This window comes from Oncorhynchus mykiss, unplaced genomic scaffold, assembly GCF_013265735.2.
Source record: "Oncorhynchus mykiss isolate Arlee unplaced genomic scaffold, USDA_OmykA_1.1 un_scaffold_173, whole genome shotgun sequence".
Lineage (NCBI taxonomy): Eukaryota > Metazoa > Chordata > Actinopteri > Salmoniformes > Salmonidae > Oncorhynchus > Oncorhynchus mykiss.
The window spans coordinates 123,909-139,132 of record NW_023493670.1 but is presented as its reverse complement, the minus strand read 5'-3'; the positions used below and the strand labels follow the sequence as shown (position 1 = coordinate 139,132).

The following is a 15,224-nucleotide window of genomic DNA, read 5'->3' as shown; positions in this document are numbered from 1 at the left end:
GGCTTTAAACTTCTTCACAACAGTATCTCGGACCTGCCTGGTGTGTTCCTTGTTCTTCATGATGCTCTCTGCGCTTTTAACGGACCTCTGAGACTATCACAGTGCAGGTGCATTTATACAGAGACTTGATTACACACAGGTGGATTGTATTTATCATCATTAGTCATTTAGGTCAACATTGGATCATTCAGAGATCCTCACTGAACTTCTGGAGAGAGTTTGCTGGGGCTGAATAATTTTGCACGCCCAATTTTTCAGTTTTTGATTTGTTAAAAAAGTTTGAAATATCCAATAAATGCCGTTCCACTTCATGATTGTGTCCCACTTGTTGTTCAGTTTTATATCTTTATATCTTTATGTTTGAAGACTGAAATGTGGCAAAAGGTCGCAAAGTTCAAGGGGGCCGAATACTTTCGCAAGGCACTGTATATAGGATGAGCCTTGACTAGAATACAGGGTGGAGTACTGGGTGGTAGACGGCTAGTAACAGTGACTAAATTCAGGGCAGGATACTGGGCGGAGGCCGGCTAGAAGTGACTATTTGAACATTCATATTGGACAGCCTTACCTATAGAGTAGCACCACCACCCATCAGACCATTCTCATGTTGATGTCAAAGCTGCAGTGTATTGTTGCTGTAGGAGTTTATGATTAATAATCCTATTTCAAGACACACTAAGATGTCACCATACTATTCATTTAAAGCCCCTGTCAGATATAAACCATCAGAGTGGGAAACCAACTGACATGGAAACAATGGAGCAAATGTATCACTATCAGAGGGGTGTATTATGACATCAGATAGAACTACTCAGACATTCCAAATATCACTTGATTATCAGAGGGGTGAATTATGACATCATATAGAACTACTCAGACATTCCAAATCAGGCTTCATCCACATCATGAAGGTGGATATTGATCCAACCATTTCAAAAGTAATGACCGGGCTGACGGAAACAGGATATGCCTGTACACTTTTATAAATGCTGACAGACGATTTGTTACTTCGTTTGACAATTTGTTTGTATATTTGTGTCAGTAAAAATGTCTAAGTGAGAAATGGCTGTGGAAACTCCTTAATGATAACAATCACATCTTAGTTAACTTGGAGTCACATGATATGTTGTGTGGTCCTCCCACTATGACTTGAGAAACCATGTAGTTTATTGGGCTACAGATGAAATAAGTTATGAACTTCACAGAGTGCTGAAAGTGCACGTAATGAGCTTGATGCTCCTTTCCAATACATTTTGAGGTTCTTATTCTGGTGACATGATGATCGATGATTGGTTGCCATTTGACAAATAAAATAATAATCTCATCATTCGGGTAACAACGTTTATTCAACCAGTGGGAGGTTTGTAAATGCCCCCAGGAAAGTGGAACGAGGAACTCTTCATTGAGACAATAATACACAGCAATCTGTGGGAGAGTTGTGGTGGATATTATAAAATAAGGATCTGCTGGAGTCCAAGTCAAACCAAGATTCTTTATTTCTGAGCTCAGAGAGAATAACAGAGTTACACAGCGCAGTGTAGACAGTCTGAATTCCTGAAGCATTGGGTGATGAGCACATATCTTTATAGTTTCCTGTTCCTGGGAGGGACTTTATTCATACAAGGACACAGGTGCAAATTGGTTTGCAACACAGGATGATACTCCCAAGAACAGGAGCTTATAATAGGACAGTTTCACAAGGTTGTGAACATTTTCATTTCATTAAATCATCAGTGGGCTACAATACAAATGTCAACAATGGAACTAATGCATCACATCCAAATATCACTTGATTATCTGTAGTGCTGGAGGAATGACACACCCAGATAAACACAAAGAGTTTAAAAAAAGGACAGTTTAAAAGAAGGAACCTGATCTTCTTTATATTCAAACTGACAGACTCCATATTCACTTCATGTCTTCTAATAGAAACAAACAAATATATGTTTGAGTATACCCTGTACCATTTAATTTCATCTGGTAAAGACAGGTAAACATATTGTCAGTCAACAATATAAGACAACGGGAGCACTGTGTATGTTCTCTGATGAATTTGAAGTCAATGTGATGTGAAATATCAACATACACGCTAAGAGAAGTAATTTCTCTCTCCTGTGTGGATTCTCTAATGACATTTAAATGACTGTTATGAGTAATATGTTTTCCCACAGTTTGAGCCTTTATAAGCCTTCTCCTCTGTGTGCAGTCTAATGTGTTCTTTCAGGCTTCCTAAATGGGCAAAAGCTTTGCACCCTGGGAGGAGTGGTAAGGCTTCTGCCCTGTGTGTATTCTCTCATGTCGTTTCAGCTCCCCTGACCGGTTGAAACACTTTCCACATTGGGAGCAGTGGTAAGGCTTCTCTCCTGTGTGTATTCTCTCATGTTGTTTCAGGTCCCACGACTGGTTGAAGCACTTTCCACACTGGGAGCAGTGGTAAGGCTTCTCTCCTGTGTGTATTCTTTCATGTTGTTTCAGGTTTCCTCTCTGGTTGAAACACTTTCCACATTGGGAGCAGTGGTAAGGCTTCTCTCCTGTGTGTATTCTCTCATGAGCTTTCAGCATCCCCGACCGGGTGAAACACTTTCCACATTGGGAGCAGTGGTAAGGCTTCTCTCCTGTGTGTATTCTCTCGTGGGCTTTCAGGTTTGATTTCCAGTTGAAACGCTTTCCACACTGGGAGCAGTGGTAAGGCTTCTCTCCTGTGTGTATCCTTTCATGAGCTTTCAGCATCTCCGACCGGGTGAAACACTTTCCACATTGGGAGCAGTGGTAAGGCTTCTCTCCTGTGTGTATTCTCTCGTGGGCTTTCAGGTTTGATTTCCAGTTGAAACAATTTCCACACTGGGAGCAGTGGTAAGGCTTCTCTCCTGTGTGTATTCTTTCATGAGCTTTCAGCTTCCCTGGATGGTTGAAACTCTTTCCAAACTGGGAGCAGTGGTAAGGCTTCTCTCCTGTGTGCATTCTTTCATGTTGTTTCAGGTTTACTCTCTGGTTGAAACACTTTCCACATTGGGAGCAGTGGTAAGGCTTCTCTCCTGTGTGTATTCTCTCATGGGCTTTCAGGTTTGATTTCCAGTTGAAACGCTCTCCACACTGGGAGCAGTGGTAAGGCTTCTCCCCTGTGTGTATTCTTTCATGTTGTTTCAGGTGTGCTTTCCGGCGTAAACTCTTTCCACACTGGGAGCAGTGGTAAGGCTTCTCTCCTGTGTGTATTCTTTCATGTCGTTTCAGGTGTGCTTTCCGGCGAAAACTCTTTCCACACTGGGAGCAGTGGTAAGGCTTCTCTCCTGTGTGTATTCTCTCATGTTGTTTCAGGTCCCCCGACTGGTTGAAGCACTTTCCACATTGGGAGCAGTGGTAAGGCTTCTCTCCTGTGTGTATTCTCTCATGGGCTTTCAGGTTTGATTTCCAGTTGAAACGCTCTCCACACTGGGAGCAGTGGTAAGGCTTCTCCCCTGTGTGTATTCTCTCATGTTGTTTCAGGTATACTCTCTGGTTGAAACACTTTCCACATTGGGAGCAGTGGTAAGGCTTCTCTCCTGTGTGTATTCTCTCATGTTGTTTCAGGTCCCATAACCGGTTACAACTCTTTCCACAGTGGGAGCAGTGGTGTCGTCTTGCTAGTTTGGACGTCCCTGGCTCTGGTTCCTCCGAGTCTGGCCTTTCTCCTGCCAAAGACAGTGTTATTTTTAAATAGAGACCCGAATGAAACCACGTGATAAAACAACCTTGCTACGAGGGTAAATCCTAAATCAGATCTCTCAATAACCCGAGGCCAGTTTTAACAATCTTAGTGTGATTTTAAAACAAATGTAGAGCTTCCTGGTAATTACTGCTATGTTTACATTACTTATTTTATTCATCCTGTTTTACAAGTCAGAACACAAAAACCTAGACAGTTCTAGGACACTGAAGACACAGACGTCGCTGGATTCAAATTGAACAGGTGGTTCTAAATATATAACATTCATAGCTGTATGATACAGAATGTGACCTACACACTTCCTTAAACATAAAATAACTAAAGAAGTAATTTTGTGTGGAAGTCCAAAACTTGTTTTTACGTCGAAGATACAAAGCACATCAGTAACATCTCCCCGTTGTTGAAAGGGTTCGACACATTGCTGTTTAATTGGACCAATTTCTTATTTAGACATTCACAGATTTTCAACATTTTGATTATCGCTGATGTCATATTTTGTGAAAAAGTCAAAAATAAGGTGAAATATTTGGGTAAAATGTTCCTAAAACTGATAGTAACTACAATAAACAAAAATATAAACGCAACATGTAAAGTGTTGGATGTTTCATGAGCTGAAAAAAAAAGATTGCAGAATTTTTTACATCCCTGTTAGTCAACATTTATTCTTTGCCAAAATAATCCATCCACCTGACAGGTGTGGCATATCAAGAAGCTGATTGAACAGCTTGGTTATTACACAGATGTACCTTGTCCTGGGGGTAATAAAAGGCTACTCGAAAATGTGCAGTTTGGTCACACAACAATGCCACAGATCTCTGAGGGAGCGGGCAATTGGCATGCTGACTGCAGGAATGTCCACTGGAGCTGTTGTCAGGGAATTTAATGTACAGTACCAGTCAAAAGGTTGGACTCACCTACTCATTCAAGGGTTTTTCTTGATTTTTACTATTTTCTACATAGCAAAATAATGGAGAAGACATCAAAATGATTAAAAAACACATGGAATCATGTAGTAACCACAAGTGTTAAAATAAAATATATATTTTATTCTTCAAAAGTTGCCACCCTTGCTTTCTCTCAACCAGCTTCACCTGGAATCCTTTTCCAACAGTCCTGTAGGAGTTCCCATATATGCTGAGAACTTGTAGGCTGCTTTTCCTTTTGGGTGAGGTCGAGGCCAGGTCATCTGATGCAGCACTCCATCTTGGTCAAATAGCTCTTACACAGCCTGGAGGTGTGTTGGGTCATTGTCCTGTTGAAAAACAAATGACAGTGGGACTAAGCCCAAACCAGATGGGATGGCATATCGCTGCAGAATGCTGTGGTAGTCATGCTGGTTAAGTGTGACTTGAATAAATAAATCACTGACATTGTCAATAGCAAAGCACCCGCACACCATCACATCTCCTCCTCCATGCTTCACGGTGGGAACCACACATACGGAGATAATCTGTTCATCTACTCCTCGTCTCACAAAGACATGACGCTCGGAACCAAATACTCAAATTTGGACTCATCAGACAGATATCCACCGGTCTCATGTCCATTGCTCGTGTTTCTTGGCCCAAGCAAGTCTCTTCTTCCTATTGGTGTCCTTTAGTAGTGGTTTCCTTGCAGCAATTCGACCATAAAAGCCTGATTAACGCAGTCTCCTCTGAACCGATGATGTTGAGATGTGTCTGTTGCTTGAACTTTGTGAAGTATTTATTTGGGCTGCAATTTCTAAGTCTGGTAACTCTAATGAACTTATGCATCAGAAGTAACTCTGGATCTTCCATTCTTGTGGTGGTCCTTAAAGTAATGATGGACTGTTGCTTCTCTTTGCTTATTTGAGCTGTTCTTGACATAATATGGACTTCACCTTTTACCCAATAGGGCTATCTTCTGTATACCCCCCTACCTTGTCACAACACAACTGATTGGCTCAAACACATTAAAAACCTGTTATGGCACATTAACTCTTGAAACTAGGGGGCACTATTTTCATTTTTGGAAAAATAACATTCCCAAAGTAAACGGGCTATTTCTCAGGACCAGGTGCTAGAATATGCATATAATTGACAGCTTAGGATAGAAAACACTATAGTTTCCAAAACTGTAAAAATATTGTCTGTGAATATAAAAGAACTGATATTGCAGGCGAATGCCTGAGAAAAATCCAATCAGGAAGTGACTCTTATTTTGAAGCCTCTGCGTTCCTATGCATCCCTATTGACCATTGAAAGGGATATCAACCAGATTCCTTTTTCTATGGCTTCCCTAATGTGTCTACAGTCACTAGACATGGTTTCAGGCTTTTGTTTTGAAAAATGAGCGTGAACGACAACATTGCGTCAGTGGTCAGGTGGTGGCTCTCAGATTGATTTGTGCGTAATAGACAAAGGCGGCCATTGTGCCTCTCGCTCTTAGTGAAAAGCCAATTGTCCCGGTTGATATGGCTATCGATAAACTTACACAAATGCTTGTCTTGCTTTGGCTGTAAAGCATAATTTCAAAATCTGAGATGACAGGGTGATTAACAAAAGGCTAAGCTGTGTTTCACTATATTTCACTTGTGATTTCATGAATATTATCTAGTAAGATTTTTTGTCCGTTGCGTTATGCTAATTAGTGTAGTTGATGACAATTCTCCCGGATCCGGGAGGAGTAGTTCCAAAAGGTTCAAACACATTAAAACCTGCTAGCGGAACGTTGACAACATCCGGTGAAATTGCAGAGTGCAAAGTATTTTTTTATTTATTAGAAATATTTAACTTTCATACATTCACAAGTGCAAAGCTTAACTTCTTGTTAATCTAGTCACCGTGTCAGATTTCAAAAAGGCTTTACGGCAAAAGCAAACCATGCGATTATCTGAGGAAAGCACCCCATCAAACAAACACATGACAATCATATTTCAACCCGCCAGGCACGACACAAACCTCAGAAATAATGATATAATTCGTGCCTTACCTTTGAAGAGCTTCTTCTTTTGGCACTCCAATATGTCCCATAAACATCACAAATGGTCCTTTTGTTCAATTAATTTCGTTGTTATATCTCCAAAATGTCCATTTATTTGGCGCGTTTGATTTAAAAAAAACACTGGTTCCAACTCACCCAGCATGACTACAAAATATCTAATACGATACCTGTAAATGCTGTCCAAACATTTGAAACAACTTTCCTAAACCAAACTTTAGGTATTTTAAAAAGTAAATAATCGAGAAAATTTAAGATGGGATAAACTGTGTTCAATACCGGATAAAAACAACGTGAAGCGCGTGACCTGGAGCGCGCATCAAAACATTAGAGAGCACTAGGCTGGACCCTCGTTCTGAATAGCCGAACTTCTTCATTTCTGTAAAGAAAAACATCAACCAATTTCTAAAGACTGTTGACATCTAGTGGAAGCAATAGGAACTGCAACCAAGTGCCACACAAAACCATTTGAAAACAGAGTCACCTCAACAACAAAAAATTCCTCCTGGATGGTTTGTCCTCGGGGTTTCACCTGCCAAATAAGTTATGATATACACACAGACATTATTTTAACAGTTTTAGAAACTTTAGTGTTTTCTATCCAAACCCAAACCTGTATGATACAGAATGTGACCTACACACTTCCTTAAACATAAAATAACTAAAGAAGTAATTTTGTGTGGAAGTCCAAAACTTGTTTTTACGTCGCAGATACAAAGCACATCAGTAACATCTCCCCGTTGTTGAAAGGGTTCGACACATTGCTGTTTAAATGGACCAATTTCTTACTTAGACATTCACAGATGTTCAACATTTTGATTATCGCTGATGTCATATTTTGGGTAAATGTTCCTAAAACTGATAGTAACAACAAAAAAACAAAATATAAATGCAACATGTAAAGTGTTGGATGTTTCATGAGCATCACTGTTAGTCAACATTTATTCTTTGCCAAGATAATCCATCCACCTGACAGGTGTGGCATATCAAGAAGCTGATTGAACAGCTTGGTTATTACACAGGTGCACCTTGTGCTGGAGATAATTAAAGGCTACTCGAAAATGTGCAGTTTGTTCACACAACCTCTGCGATCCAACTCATCCCAAACCATCTTGATACAATACATTAGATTCAAAGGTACCAAAAAGTACAGTAAAAATTACTTCCATCTCTGGAAATGTGGGGGATTGTGTCGGGAGATTGTGTAGGCCAGGTCATCTGATGCAGCACTCCATCACTCTCCTACTTGATCAAATAGCTCTTACACAGCCAGGAGGTGTGTTGGGTCATTGTCCTGTTGAAAAACAAATGACAGTGGGACTAAGCCCAAACCAGATGGGATGGCATATAGCTGTAGAATGCTGTGGAAGCCATGCTGGTTAAGAGTGACTTCTGTTCATCTACTCCTCGTCTCACAAAGACATGACGCTCGGATCCAAAAATCTCAAATTTGGACTCATCAGACCCAAGGACAGATATCCACCGGTCTAATGTCCATTGTTCGTGTTTCTTGGCCCAAGCAAGTCTCTTCTTCTTCTTCTCCTTTAGTAGTGGTTTCCTTGCAGCAATTCGAACATGAAGGCCTGATTCACGCAGTCTCCTTGTTAATCTCCTTGTTAATCTAGCCACCGTGTCAGATTTCAAAAAGGCTTTACGGCAAAAGCGAACTATGCGATTATCTGAGGACAGCACCCCATCAAACAAACACATGACAATCATATTTCAACCCATGACAATCATATTTCAACCCACCAGGCGCGACACAAACCTCAGAAATAATGATATAATTCGTGCCTTACCTTTGAAGAGCTTCTTCTTTTGGCACTCCAATATGTCCCATAAACATCACAAATGGTCCTTTTGTTCGATTAATTTCGTTGTTATATCTCCAAAATGTCCATTTATTTGGCGCGTTTGATTTAAAAAAAACACTGGTTCCAACTCTCCCAGCATGACTACAAAATATCTAATACGATACCTGTAAATGCTGTCCAAACATTTCAAACAACTTTCCTAATCCAACTTTAGGTATTTTAAAACGTAAATAATCGAGAAAATTTAAGATGGGATAAACTGTGTTCAATACCGGATAAAAACAACGTGAAGCGCGTGACCTGGAGTGCGCATCAAAACATTAGAGAGCACTAGGCTGGACCCTCGTTCTGAATAGCCGAACTTCTTCATTTCTCTAAAGAAAAACATCAACCAATTTCTAAAGACTGTTGACATCTAGTGGAAGCAATAGGAACTGCAACCAAGTGCCACACAAAACCATTTGAAAACAGAGTCACCTCAACAACAAAAAATTCCTCCTGGATGGTTTGTCCTCGGGGTTTCACCTGCCAAATAAGTTATGTTATACTCACAGACATTATTTTAACAGTTTTAGAAACTTTAGAGTGTTTTCTATCCAAACCTACCAATTATATGCATATCCTAGCTTCTGGGCAGGTAGCAGGTAGTTTACTTTGGGAACGCTTTTCATCCAGACGTGAAAATACTGCCCCCTATCCCAAACAGGTTAAGACTCCATAATGGTTCATCATTAGATGCTACAGTCCTCCTTTAAGACTCCATAATGCTTCATCATTAGATGCTACAGTCCTCTAAGTCTCCACCATGTTTAGAATGTGTCTGGAAGCATCACTCTATCTATTCTACTCTCATCCTTTCGGATTTAATAAGATTTAATAATAATAATAACAATGTTATAATAGGTAATAACTAACTTTAATAACTAGGGTTAATACCTGCCTGGAGCACCAACAAAATCTTCATATTTACCCCCCACCGCTACAGAATTAGCGTAGTAGGCCATGTAACTTAAGGTGATCAGAAATATTTAGGACTAACATTCCTTGCCACCCATTCTCAAACTAACTGCAGCTCTATGTTAAATGTTGCAGTCATTTCAGTCGCTGTAGTAGATGACGTGTACAGTGTTGAGTCATCCGCATACATAGACACACTGGCTTTACTTAAATGTCACTGGCATGTTGTTGGTAAAGATTGAAAAAAGAAGGTGCCAAACAGCTGCCCTGGGGATTTCCTGATTCTACCTTGATTTTGTTGTACAGGCTTCCATTAAAGAACACTGTGTTCTGTTAGACAGGTGTTGGGGAATAATCAGAATTGGTTGGTAACATAGGTAAGATGTTTTATATTCATCATATGTTTGTAAGTTACTTCTCATCAGAATGTTATTTTTGTATAATACTGTGGCGGGGTTGCAGTATCTGTTCTATGTCAAGACTAAGTTGTTTGGGCCGGAGAGAGGGGAGAGGTCAAGAGTGTATCTCTTGGCTCCACAATGTCTGTGTGCCAGTCAGTGTGTCTCTGTGATCTTGTCAAGATAGGATGGATTTGATATATGCCTGGAGGATTGGTTTATGGTTCTGAGTTTGAGAAAATAACATGTTTTAGGAGACAAAGCTGAACGATGAATTATGCCGATAATGCTGTGTTATCCTATGCTGTCTCACTAGGGAACACACTTTCTAGTGGGCTTAAATTGAAGATAATGCGAATAGAACTGGCAATATCGGCCGCTATTATCCTCAATCATTTTCCATCCACGTTATCAGACACCATGCCATTGTTGATTTTTTGACCCAAAATTCAATTGAAGGTGTTCCAAAGCTTTTTACAATCATTCTTCATGTCATTTATCTTTGTTTCATAGTGTAGTTTCTTCTTTTTATTCAGTTTAGTCACATGATTTCTCAATTTGCAATAGGTTTGCCAATCAGTTATTCAGCCAGACCTATATGCCATCTCTTTTGCCTCCCTCTTCATCATAACATTTTTAAATTCCTCATCAATCCACGTGGATTTAACAGTTTTTAGTCATTTTCTTAATGGGTGCTTGCTTATTAGTAACTGGGATAAGCAATTTCATAAACGTGTCAAGGGCAGCGTCTGGTTGCTCGTCATTACACACCACGGACCAACAAATATTGTTTTCATTGTTGGAATCGGCCAAACTTTGAACATGGAGTCATTAAAGAAGTGATAGGAAGTGAAAGAGACTGGCTGTTATGTCAGAAGTTAATGGTTCTCTGAAGAAAGACAGGTGGCTTTGGAATGTGTTGGGTGGACAAGAGGAGAGCAAAGTGTGAAACAGGGGAGGCAGACAAACATCTGTGGATTAGATGAAGGAGAGGTTGAGGTCAGGACAGATTCTCATCAGGGAGATAAAGGTCTGGTATCCTGTTACCCTCTAGACTCTCTTCCTGTGGAACCATAAGATGTAAGGATTGGAGAGAAGGAGGAGTGTCTTAAGTGGGATATATATCTGGATGGAACAAATGTTGGGTTGTCTGAATTACAGATGTACAGAACCTTTGGGAATAATTAAACTTGGTTAAAGCTTCTCTAGTGTCCGTGAGTTAATTACTGTGAAAATAAACAACCTAATAACATCAACAACACAGGAATCACCACAAACAATTGTATGACCTCTTATATAGAACATTAGGCCCAGCCTATTGGACTTTGGTTGTCCTAGATATGACTACTATATTGTGATCACAACAGCCGATGAATTTGGATACTGCTTTCAAACACATTTCTGCAGCAATAGTAAAGATATGATCAAAATATGTTGATTCAATTTCTGTACTGTTTGTAACTACCCTGGTAGGTTGATTGATAACCTGAACCAGGTTGCAGGCACTGGTTACAGTTCGAAGCTTTCTCTTGAGTAGGCAGCCTGATCACAGCTTTCCTCCAGTATTAGTTTATTAATTAACAGTGTCTTGAGTTTAGTTTGCCTGTTCTACAGTCTAGTAAAGATAGGGGGGGTTGACTGGGACAGGCAATGTAACATCCATAATGTTTTGAGAAAAAGTTTTTGTAAAACAAGCACCTTACATTGGATCATCTTGAAACTTTCTCTCCAAAGCTGACTTTAATCAAGGTTTTATATGGTCTACTGATTTCTCTCTTTTCATTGGCAGAATCCTTTTTCAGTGTTATGATATTCATAACATCCATATCCATCAGTCTATCTTCCTGACAACGAACAGAACTCTGCTGGTTGTCGTGGTAACAGATACCAATGAATATATCTATTTATTTGTTCAAACTAAACTACAGCACTTACTTTGAGTCAAATCTGATCCTTTCCTCTCTTCTCCTCCTCCCACAGTTCCACTCAGCCCCATTGTTTTCCTGCAGTCCACCAGCAGCAAGGTGCTAACAGGAGAGGCATGACACGGGGACTCCGAGAGGGTGGAAGGGCTAGCGTTGTCCTGGTAACCATAAAGAGGGGACACAGACGCACATCATTATGGATGCTGATGTCACTTGTCATGAAGTGCTCTACAGAAACCCAGCCCAGACCCCAATAGAGAAAGCTGTATGCTAGACCAGACCAAGCTGTATGCTAGACCAGACCAAGCTGTACCATCTGGTGTTCTGATCTGGAGAGACTCTTCTCTTCCTCGTCAGCATCAGGATGTTGTTGAGGCTTCCCAGAGGATCCACGATAGTCATGTGTCTCTCCTGTGTGAATGAGAACATCAAACAGATGGTAAACTTATGACCATCTATTGCAATCATAGAGCAATCATAGAGTCTTACAAGAGGCATGCATATGTCTAAAATGGCCACTTTCATCATGATTTCCTAAAATATTGTTTGTGATGCAAATGTAAAAGGGTCGTTCCACAAAATGGGTGGCCTTTGTTATTTTAAGTAGAAAATATGCACCAATATAGAATTTTAAAAGCCTGTTATATTAGATGAGGGGAACTTTAATATAGGCCACATGGAGAATTCAATACATCTAATTGAAAAGTCCCTAAAATATATGAACCAATGGCAGATTGACCCTTTAACAATTTATATAGTACTGAACAACATATTCAAGTGTAGAACTTCAGTAGAATGCCACTTTAAAACCACACATTAGTTCAACAACGGCATAGTTTGTGACCCTGTTGAAGACAGTACTCACTGGTGTTAATCTGATATTCTGTCTCTTCCTCTTTCACTCCCAAAAAGTCTTCCTCCTTCACCTTTATTGAGATAGCATCATCTTCCTCTCTAAACGGTTCTTTCTCTTCTTTCACTATAACAGCCTCCTCTTCCTCCTTTTTCATTCTGAAAGATTCTTTCTCCATACAGCAGACCCCCTCTTCATTAGTAAGGGAGGAGTAGTTTAGTGAGCTCATGGTCAGGGATGTTAGCTAGCTAGCTAGCATTAGCGTCTAGCCTAGTGCTAGGCTCAGTATCAATCTTTAACACGTTTGCAAATTGAACCAGTTGATACGTTAACCGAAAATCGTTTAAAACACTGAGATTAGATAATGTACATTAGCATGGTCTAAAACGTCAATCTTTCAGTTTTATGTTGGCTAGCAAGCTACCGACGTGGTTGAAAGAGTTGGCGCCTTGTTGTTCCTGAAGAAGCGTCCGTCCAGTCCATTATACGTCACGAAAGAAGCATCACCTGAAAGACGCTCGTCGCCATCTGCTGGCTGGAGTTTTTCAGCTCAACAGTTTCCCATGTGTACCAAGAATGGTCCACCACCCAAACAGTGGTGGTCAGTGCCGTTTAAGATGAGGCAGGACGATTTGTGTTTTCATGAGCATGGCCTTAATTCTATTACAGCATATTGGACGACTGTCATTCATATTTCACTCACCCTGTTCAATGTAACAGCAATAGGTTTAGGCTACTACATGATACTCTAATTGTCCCTATACCCATCATGAGGTAGCAACCTAGCCTATGAATGAAAGTTTAGAATGTAGGTTCACACAGGTCGAGAGAACATTTTGCGATGACAGACAGTGACACATAGACAGACAGTGACACATTCAATACTGCCTTGCACACTCTCGCCTGCATCTAGCTGAAATAGAGATATCACTGGACAAATTCAGGTATGTTTATCCCCGTTTTGTTCCATTTAAACGTTTGTCAACAGAATCGGCGGAATGAATACACCCCTGATCATGCATAAACACAGTTCACTTTCATTACAGACACGTTGTATTCCTTCTTGCATCTATGTGCTCTCCTCTTATCACCTTCTCCCTTCGTTTCTGTACTTCAATGCACAACACATCAGCTGTATGTCACCAGGAGAAAAAACCTTTCCAAGCCAAACCATTTCATAACTGCTACACACAGCTTACATTGTTGTCAACATATTAGCTAAAATAACATCATAGTCAACAGAGCTAATAGAACTAACTCGTGAGTAAACCTGCTACAATCATGCAGTAACGTTACAGTGTACAGTCAGTAAGCAGTTTAGCACTTACCTTGGCGGGTCCCAGTGGCAATAAATTAGTAAAACCAAAAGCTTGCCTTGACTTGGAAGAGTTCCAGTGTTGTGTTGGATAGTCATAGCCAGCTAGCTAACATAGCATCCCTCTGTTTGAGCCAAGTGTTTGAGTAGACTAAACTAGATAGCTGCATTTGCTAGCTAAGTAAGTGAAACTGAAAGTGGAAAATAAATGACGAAATATCTCTCTCTCGCTTCTCCTTCATTTTGGAATAAAATAATTTGTTCAAAACTGTTCAACTATTGTATTTTTCTCTCTTTTAGTCAACTACTCACCACATGTTATGCACTGCAGTGCTAGCTAGCTGTAGCTTATGCTTTCAGTACTAGATACATTCTCTGATCCTTTCATTGGTTGGACATCATGTCAGTTCATGCTGCAAGAGCTCTGATGTGTTGGAGGACGTCCTCCGGAAGTTGTCATAATAACAGTGTAAGTCTATGGAAGCCTTGACAACCATAATCCTCCAAGGTTTTGTATTGAAGTCAATGTACCTAGAGGAGGATGCAAAATAGTATGTTTTAATAAATTATTTGGTGACGTGATTATATTTAGTATAGTTTTATCTAAAAAGGACCACTTTTAAATATTTTAATATATGGTCCTCCCCTTCCTCCTCTGAGGAGACCCCACTGCACCCAAAGGACACCCAGCCAACTTGACACAATTGTGGGAAGCATTGGAGTCAACATGGGCCAGCATCCCTGTGGAATGCTTTCGACACTTTGTAGAGTCCATGCCCCGACGAATTGAGGCTGTTCTGAGGGGAAAAGGGGAGGGTCCAACTCCATATTAGGAAGGTGTTCCAGATGTTTGGTAGAATCAGTGGATACATCTGTCATTTAGCAGACACTTTTATCTAAAGGGATTTGCAGTCATGTGTGCAAACACTTTACATATGGGTGGTCCCAGGAATCAAACCCACTACCCTGGTTTAACAAGCACTATACTCCACCAACTGAGCTACAGGACCACAAGGAATGATCAAGGAATGACGCAGATAAACACACACAGCCTGAGTTTCAAAAATATAATTTAATCAAAGACCGTAACATTGAAACTGCATATTTAGAATACAACAGGTGTAGATCTTAACGTGAAATGCTTACTGACAAGCCCTTAACCAACAACGTAGATAAGAAAAATAAGTGTTAAGAAAATATGTGGAGGCTGTATACAGGGGGTACCAGTACAGAGTCAATGTGGAGGCTATATACAGGGGGTACCAGTACAGAGTCAATGTGGAGGCTATATACAGGAG

The 15,224-nt window shown here is 40.3% G+C and overlaps 1 protein-coding gene and 1 pseudogene across 1 annotated transcript in view; both read right to left on the bottom strand.

Moving 5' to 3' along the window:
* Nucleotides 1-13,108, bottom strand: part of LOC118947623 (zinc finger protein 883-like) — a 29,429-nt gene extending 16,321 nt beyond the window's left edge. Inside the window, exons 1-3 of the mRNA XM_036972563.1 lie at nt 12,624-13,108; nt 12,072-12,169; nt 11,769-11,916 (exon numbers count right to left, since the gene is read on the bottom strand). Coding sequence (XP_036828458.1) covers nt 11,769-11,916; nt 12,072-12,169; nt 12,624-12,840 — 463 coding nt within the window. The 5' untranslated portion in view covers nt 12,841-13,108. The remainder of the gene's footprint in view (nt 1-11,768; nt 11,917-12,071; nt 12,170-12,623) is intronic.
* Nucleotides 1,479-7,775, bottom strand: LOC118947629 (annotated as a pseudogene).
* Nucleotides 13,109-15,224: the final 2,116 nt, after the last annotated feature.